Source organism: Cnephaeus nilssonii (genome assembly GCF_951640355.1).
Source record: "Cnephaeus nilssonii genome assembly, chromosome: X".
Lineage (NCBI taxonomy): Eukaryota > Metazoa > Chordata > Mammalia > Chiroptera > Vespertilionidae > Cnephaeus > Cnephaeus nilssonii.
The window spans coordinates 117,509,432-117,517,885 of record NC_137071.1 but is presented as its reverse complement, the minus strand read 5'-3'; the positions used below and the strand labels follow the sequence as shown (position 1 = coordinate 117,517,885).

The following is an 8,454-nucleotide window of genomic DNA, read 5'->3' as shown; positions in this document are numbered from 1 at the left end:
AAGTAGGATTAAAAGGGATATTCATCACTGACTTGCTAAATCAACCCGTGTTTGAAGCACTAGCTACCTCTAGAATTATATATGCCAATAATGTGTCTTTATTTTTTAAACCAGTGTGATTATTAGCTTTTTCTGACTGACTTTACTTAGCATAAATTCTCAAGGTCCATCCATGTTGTAGCAGTGTTTTGTCTTTTCTAATGACTGAGTAGTATCCCATTGTATATATGTATCACCAATGTCACCCCAATAAATTTAATAAAACTATATAAAAAATAAGATAGCATGGAAAATTTAAATCATGAAAAAGTGAGAACTGTGTGTGACTTTGGAAAAGTAAAGGAATCTAGAAAAAAAAATAAAGAGAATCCATTAAACCTTATTACATGCAATATTCTCCCCTAAGTAGCAAAAATGTTAATTACAATGACTGTTTTATATAAATTCATTAAATCACACCACTTGGTTCTATAGAGAATAATATTTACCTAGTTATTTGGTAATTATGTTTTGTTTTGTTTTCAATTTTAGCATCTATGCAAATATAAAACATATAACATTTAATTATAGTTGTACAACAGAATGTAAAAACATTACATACAGTTTCAGGTGTACAACTCAACAATAACAAAAAAAACCTAGATATTAAATTAAGCATAAAAATATATCTTGGCCAAAGTAAAATATATATATATATATATATATATATATATATATATATATATATATGACACATTTAAAAATCAAGAAAGAACCCCAACCTATTGTCAAGAGATTAGGCAAGCAATAGAATGTGATTCAGGGATGACACAAAAGTTGGAACTATCACAAGTTACTTTTAAAAACCTATGATTGATAAATGAAGTAGAAATTAAGGCATATAAAACAAAACTGAGGAGTTCATCACTGGTAGAGTTGTCCTAAAAAAACTAAATGGAGACCTCTAGGCTTATAAGAAAGGACACGAGACAGTAACACAAAGGCATTAAAAATAAAGAACAATGGTAACAGTAGCTGTACAGTTAAATATAAAAGCCAGTAATATTACATATTTGGTTGGATGAAGAACTGAACTTAAAAGGCAGAGTTTCACAAAATGGATGAAATGCATGAACCAAACACATGCTGTCTACAGGACACTCACTGTAGACTCACAGACATAAACACAAGTAGATTGAAAGTGAAAAGAGAAGGAAAAATATACCATGAAAATAGCAATCAAAAGAGATGAGATTGCTTTACTAATGTCAGAAAAACAGATTTTTAAGTCAAAACTCTTCTGATAGACAAAAAAGTACATTATATATTGATAAAAGGTTCAATTCACCAAGAAAATATGGCAATTATGAACATATATACACCAAAGAACAAGGTATAAAAATGGCACCAAAAATACTATCAGACTTGAAGGGAGATATATAATTCTAGAATGATAATTGGAAAATGTAATATCCCAGTTTCAATAACTGATAGCAAAAGTACACAGAAATCAATTAGGTTATAAAGAATTTGAAGAACACTACAAGCCAATTAGACCAAACATATATAGCACATTCCACCCAACAACAGTAGAATACACATCTTCTCAAGTGTATATGGAACATTTTTCAGGATGTTTCATATACACTTGTTAGAACACAAAACAAGTCTTAATAGACTTAAAAAGATTAAAATAACACAGTGTCTTCTCTGACCACCAGGGAATGAAAATAAAATCAATAGCAGAAAGAAAACTGGATATTCACAAATACACTGAGTGGCCAGATTATTATGATCTCTGAACACATAATAATCCGGCCACTCAGTGTGTACATATATATATATTAGAGGCCCAGTGCATGAATTCGTGCAAGGGTGGGGTACGGCCAGCCTGGCCAGGGGGAGGGGACATGGGAGGTTGGCCGGCCTGCCTGCTGGTCGAAATCCTGGTTGAGGGGACAATTTGCATATTAGCCTTTTATTATATAAGATATACACTGAGTGGCCAGATTATTACGCGTTCAGAGATCATAATAATCTGGCCACTCAGTGTATATGGAAGTTAAACAACACACTCTTTAACAACGAGTGGGTAAAGGATAAATTACAAGTAAAATTAGAAAATACTTTGAGAATTTACAAGTAAAATTAGTATTCTCTAAAAACAAAAACACAGCATATAAAAACCAATGGAATGCAGCAAAAATCAATACCCAGAGGGAAATTTATAGCTTTAAATGCTTACATTAAAAAAGAAAAAAAGATCCCAAATCAATATCCTAACTTTACTTCTTAACGATCTTTAAAAATAAGAGCAAAATAAATCCAAAGCTAGCAGAGGAATGAAATAGTAAAGATTAGAATGGAGACAAATGATATTGAGAATAGAAAAACAACAATAAAAACAATCAACAAAACCAAAAGTTGATTCTTTAAGCAGAAAAATACAATTGACATACACTTACCTAGAAAATGAAAAACAGAAAATATGAGAATAAATTAAAAAATGAAAGTGAGAATACTACTATTGACCTTACAGAAATGAAAAACAAAATTATAATCTAATATAATAAAGGCCTAGGTGGTGTCATGCCCTCACGTGATGTCATTGCAAGATGGCTGCTGTGACATCATCACAAGATGGCCGTCACAAGATGGCCACCCTTATGTCATCACAAGATGGCTACCACAAGATGGCCATCACAAGATGGCCGGCAGAGGAGGGCAGTTGTGGGCGATCAGGCCGGTAGGGGAGGGCAGTTGGGAGCGATCGGGCCAGCAGAGGAGGGCAGTTGGGGGCAACCAGGCTGGCAGGGGAGGGCAGTTGGGGGTGACCAGGCCAGCAGGGGAGGGCAGTTAGGGGTGATCGTGCTGGCAGGGGAGTAGTTAGGCATCAATCAGCCCCTCAGGGGAGTGGTTAGGGGGTGATCAGGCTGGCAGGCAGAAGTGGTTAGGGGCAATCAGGGAGGAAGGCAGGCAGGTGAGTGGTTAGGAGCCAGCAGTCCCGGATTGTGAGAGGGATGTCCAACTGCTGGTTTAGGCCCAATTCCACAGTTGGTTATTCCCTGAGGGGTCCAAGATTGGAGAGGGTGCAGGCAGGGCTGAGGGACACCCCTTCCATGCATGAATTTTGTGCACCAGGCCTCTAGTAAAGTATAAGAACAATTGTATGTCAAAATTTAGATAATGTAGATGAAATGGAAAAATTCTTAGAACACTCAATTTATCTAAATTAATTCTAGAATGGCCCTTGACCAGATGGCCTCACTGGTGAATTATACCAAACATTTAAAAGAAGAATTAACACCAATCCTACTCAGAGTATTCAAAAAATAGAAGGGGAAAATACTTTCTAATTCATTCTATGAATCTACTATTAACCTGATATCAATGTCAGATAAAGATAGTACAAGAAAAGTAAATTATAGACCAATATGATTTATTAGTATAAATGCAAAACTCCTCAATATACTAGCAAGGCAAACCATGAAGTGGGATTTATTCCAGAAAAGTAAGGGTGTTTCAACATAAGGAAATTAATAATATAATATGCCAAATAACAGTCTGAAGGAAAATATTATTATCTTACCTGATAAAGCAAAGGAATTTGACTAAATCCAACATTGTTTTATAGTAAAAGCATTTGGAAAAGCAGAACTTTCTCAACATGATAAATGACATTTATGGAAAAACCACAGCTAACATATTCAGTGGTGAAAGACTGAAAGTTTTCTCCCTAAGATCAGGAACAAGATATGAATGCCCACTTTTACCTCTGCTATATTATCATTGTACTGGAAGTTTTAGGCAGTGCAACTGAAAAAGAAAAAAAATATTAATAAAAGGCTTCCAAAGTGGAAAGGAGGAAGTAAAACTACATTTCCAGATGACATGGTCTGTAATATGGAAAACCCCAAATAATCCACAAAAAAATTAGAGGTAATAAATTAATTGCACAAAATTGCAGGTTCCAAAATAAACAACCCGAAAATCAGTTTTGTGTTTATACACTGCCAATGAACAATATTAAAAGGCAATCAAAAAATCAATTTAATTTATAAAATAATAAAAAACAATAAAATGCCTAGGAACTAATGTAAACAAGGATATGAAAGACATATGCACTGAAACTACAAAATATGATAAAAAGAAATTAAAGACATGGTTTTACATACAAAGATGTTTATCACAATGCTTTTTAACTATGCAAATATTTTCTAACTTTTAAATAACAGATTTAAGGAATGTTGAAAGGTATAGAGTAACAATTAAATATTATGCACAAATATTTCATGTAGAAACAACCAAAAATTTTAATATTTATGTATTCTTTTTATTTTTATTACTATAAATGTTTTCATCTTACAAAACTTATTATCTCTCTATCCTATCTAATAAAAGAGTAATATGCAAATTGGCCATACCCCCACCACACCCACCAGCCATGCCCACCAGCCACTCCCACCAGCCAATCAGGAGGAAATATGCAAATAAACCCAACCAAGATGGCTGCAGCCACAGAGAGCAGGAGGGAGGCTTGGGTTTCCCCGGCAATGGAGGAAGCCAAGCTTTCTGCCTGCCCTTGCCGGCCTAGGCCTCCACTCAATGCTATAAAGTTTCAATTATAGAAGATACATAAATCCCAGATACCAGGGCCTCCACTTGAGTCACCAGGGGGTGTGGCCAGCCTGCAAACCACCACAGGCCCTTTGCCCAGATCACCCCTCATCCCAAGGGAACCCCCACCCTGCTCCGGGACACCCTTCAGGGCAAACCAGCTGGCCCCCACCCATGCACCAGGCCTCTATCCTATCTAATAAAAGAGTAATATGCAGATTGACCATCACTCCAACACACAAGATGGTTTCCCCATGTGGTCAAAGATCCTGCCCCCATGTGGACACAAGATGGCCACCACAAGATGGCCAGCAGGGGAGGGCAGTTGGGAGAGACCAGGCCTGTAAGGGAGGGCAGTTGGGGGCAATCAAGCCTGCAGGGGAGGTCAGTTAGGAGTGACCAGGCTGGCAGAGGAGGGAAGTTGGGGGTGACCGGGCCTGCAGGGAAGGGCAGTTGGGCAGGACCCAGGCCTGCAGGGGAGGGCAGTTAGGGGTGACCAGGCCTGAAGGGGAGTGCAATTAGGGGCAAACAGGCTGACAGGGGAGCAGTTAGGCATCAATCAGGCTGGCAGTGGAGTGGTTAGGGGGTGATCAGGCTGGCAGGCAGAAGCGGTTAGGGGCAATCAGGAAGGCAGCCAGGTGAGCAGTTGGGAGCCAGCAGTCCTGGATTGTGAGAGGAATGTCTGACTGCCCGTTTAGGCCCGATCCACTGGGATCCGGCCTAAACGGGCAGTCGGACATCCCTCGAGGGGTCCCAGATTGGAGAGGGTGCAGGCTGGGCTGAGGGACACCCCCTCCCTCCATACACGAATTTCGTGCACCGAGCCTCTAGTGTATATATATAATAGAGAAATATGCTAATTAGGCCGGGATGCCGAAAAGGGTCACCATGGAACAGGGGGAGGTTGTGCAGGCAGCATTGGGAGCAGGGCAGAACTGGGGTCTGGCTTCCTTAGTAGTCCTGCAGGGTCAATCTCAAGAGGACAAGCCAGGCACCAATGGACCAGCGCTCCTAGCACAATCCCAACAGCGCTGCAGGCCTCTTGGAACTCAGCCTCGGGCACTGAGTCTGCTTCCCATCCCTTGGACTGGCTTCCTTGGTAGTCCTGCAGTTTGAATTTTAAGAGGACAGGCCAGGCACCAACGGATCAGTGCTGCCGGTACTTGAATGTGATCAGACAGAAGGAAAAAAGACCTTCAAGGCCTGTCCAAGGTGTGTTTGCATTTAAAAACAATTCGGGTGGTCTGGAGCTGCATGGCACTGACAACCATGGCAGTCTCTGAATCAGCAGCAGGGCTGCGGCTTGGAGTGTGGGGAGTGAAGGCCATGCAAGCCAGAGGCTTTGGCTGCGAATGGTCAGCTAATTTCAGCTCTGAGGTGGGCATGATCAGGGAAGCCAGTGGGACCTTTGCAAAAAAAAAAGAAGGCTGAAGAGGAAGGTTACTTCTGAGAGCAGACTAAAGAACAGCTGGCAGCCTTGAAGAAACAACATGAAGAAGAGATCACTCATAAAAAGGAGATTGAGCGTCTGCAGAAAGAAATTGAGCGGCACAAGCAGAACATCAAGAAACTGAAAGATCATGATACTGTGGCGGTGTCAGGGTGAGGGACAGCAATATTTGCTGGTGCGGCCTGAGCTGTCAACAACAAAAAGTGCATGGGAGCTCAGAAGGCGCACACCCTGGGGGGTGGGATGTCTTACAAACTTAACTTGACTGAGCACATGCCCGCCGCCTCCCTCAATGCAGCTGGGAGCGTCCACCCGCCTTCCACCAGTATGGTGACCTCCTCCCAGTACCGCCAGCTGCTGAGTGACTATGGACCATCATCTCTAAGCTACACACGGGGAACAGGAAACAGCCAAGTGTCTCAGAGCAAATATGCTGAGCTGCTGGCCATCATCGAAGAGCTGGGGAAGAAGATCCGACCCAAGTATGCGGGCAGCAAGAGCGCGATGGAGAGACTGAAACGAGGCATCATCCATGCGAGTGGGCTGGTTCAGGAGTGCTTGGCCGAAATGGAGCTGATCGCCAGATCCTAGCCTCTGAATCAGCGCGAAAGGCTTTCCATCTTCTTCCAAGAAGTGACAGCTCATGCCCCCCGCTCGTCCCCTTCAGATGAAACTTGGTTTCAAAATGGTAACAGCTTGGTTTCTCCTCCCCCTGCCCCTCCCGTGGTTCGTCAGGCTCCGAACCTCCCATCGCTGAGATGGAGAAGAGATTTTTGCAGTTATTAGGTTTACATATTAGTTAGGATCTACCCAGGGCGTTTTGTGTTGGTTTTTTTTAAAGCATTGATTTACATGATGCACGTCAGTGACCTATCACAGCAAACCGTAGTTGGCCTCCCAGATACCCGTGTTTCTCTTCTAGATAAATTTCTGTTACTCACATGGTTCTTTATGTTTCTCTTCTGAGCTGATCCAACTCTGAGGGTTTGTTTCAGCAAGTCCTGAGGCAGCGCTTTAGTAGCCAGTGCCGGTTAGCCACACAGTATAAATTCTGCTCAATGTAACGTGGTTTTTTTTTTTTTTTTTGGTTTTTTTTTTTTTTTGCTTAAGCATTTGCATGACTATTAGTACTTTGAAGTCAATCTTTAAAATGCACAAGTTATAAATACAGAAGAAAGAGCAACTTATCGAACCTCGCCTGACAAGGATCCCTCAAATTTCCCCTAAGGATGTACGTAGAGTTCATTTCCGCCTTTCCCATCTGTGGAAAGAAACATCTGGAAGAAAGTGACTAATAGTGTTTGCATCTTTGTATGTATTTATTACTTGATGTAATAAAGCTTATTTTCATTAAACAAAAAAAAAGAAAGAAACTGAAAGATCATGCTGATAATTAAGTGCACACAGTTCCCCATAGAATGACTACGTACTGTCCACTTCTATAAAGACATAGTTCTGGTAACTAATATCTATCTATGCTGCCAACAGATTATAATAAATTGTGATCAGTGGAAAAAAAAAACACAAGTGGGGTGATGTCGAAATTACCCAAGCACGCCCCCAACCCCTTCACCTGCCCAGACGCCTAGGTCCCTTCACAGCTGGGCTGAGCCCAGTGCTGCCCAGTGGCCTGGACACCAGGCCTGACCGCCTCTCTGGTTTGGCCCAAACATCTGAAGTTTGCATTAGTTGCCAACTTAAGAAATTGGAGCGTTCACATAAAATCAGGATTCCCCACTTCACTTTCCAAAGTGGCCGATTGGGTTGCCAACCAAGGGTGGTCGGTGTCACGTCAAGCCTAAGAGGAACCCCCAGCTTGGGGGTGTGGTGAGGAGGAAGCTATCCTTGCAGACAGCTCAGTTGTGTAAACTCCCGCTGACTGTGGCACAGCCCAACAGTGTGGCTGCTCAACTGCGAGGTAGCACAGCCATGAAACTGCGGCTATTAAACGAGGCCCCTCTCCAGCTTTCAGGGGGCTCCACCTGCTCCAACCCAGTGCACCCCACTCTGCCCCAGTGAGATAGCTTCAGTGTTTCAGCTCCAGCAGACAGAACACGTCCCAGTGGAAAGGGAAAGTGTAGCCCTGGCCGGTGTTGCTCAGTGGATAGAGCCTCAACCTGAGGACTGAAGGGCCTGGAGTTCAATTCCCGGTCAGGGCACATGCCTGGGTTGTGGGCTTGATCCCCAGTGTGGGGTGTGGTGGAGGCAGCCAATCAATGATTCTTTCTCATCATTGATGTTTCTATCTCCCTCCCTCTCTGAAATCAATCTATACTAATAAAAGGGTAATATGCTAATTAGATTGAACAACTTCCAGACAACTTTCTGGACGTCCTTTTGGACAAAGCCATGGTGGTGGGGCATAGGCAGAGGTAGTTAGGGGTGATCAGGCTGGCAGGGGAGAGCAG

The 8,454-nt window shown here is 42.1% G+C and overlaps 1 protein-coding gene and 1 pseudogene across 2 annotated transcripts; both read left to right on the top strand.

Annotated features, from left to right (window-relative positions):
* Positions 1–5,865: 5,865 nt before the first annotated feature.
* Positions 5,866–6,202, top strand: LOC307095427 (ATPase inhibitor, mitochondrial-like; annotated as a pseudogene). Its single transcript has one exon. The product of its transcript is annotated as an ATPase inhibitor, mitochondrial-like (transcript).
* An 87-nt stretch (positions 6,203–6,289) lies between these two features.
* LOC307095960 (cyclin-dependent kinase 2-associated protein 1-like) lies at positions 6,290–6,637 on the top strand (the record flags this gene model as incomplete). Its single annotated transcript, XM_079765597.1, has 1 exon — positions 6,290–6,637. One exon carries the CDS (start codon positions 6,290–6,292, stop codon positions 6,635–6,637), a length of 348 nt encoding a protein of 115 aa, XP_079621723.1.
* Between the last annotated feature and the right edge of the window lie 1,817 nt (positions 6,638–8,454).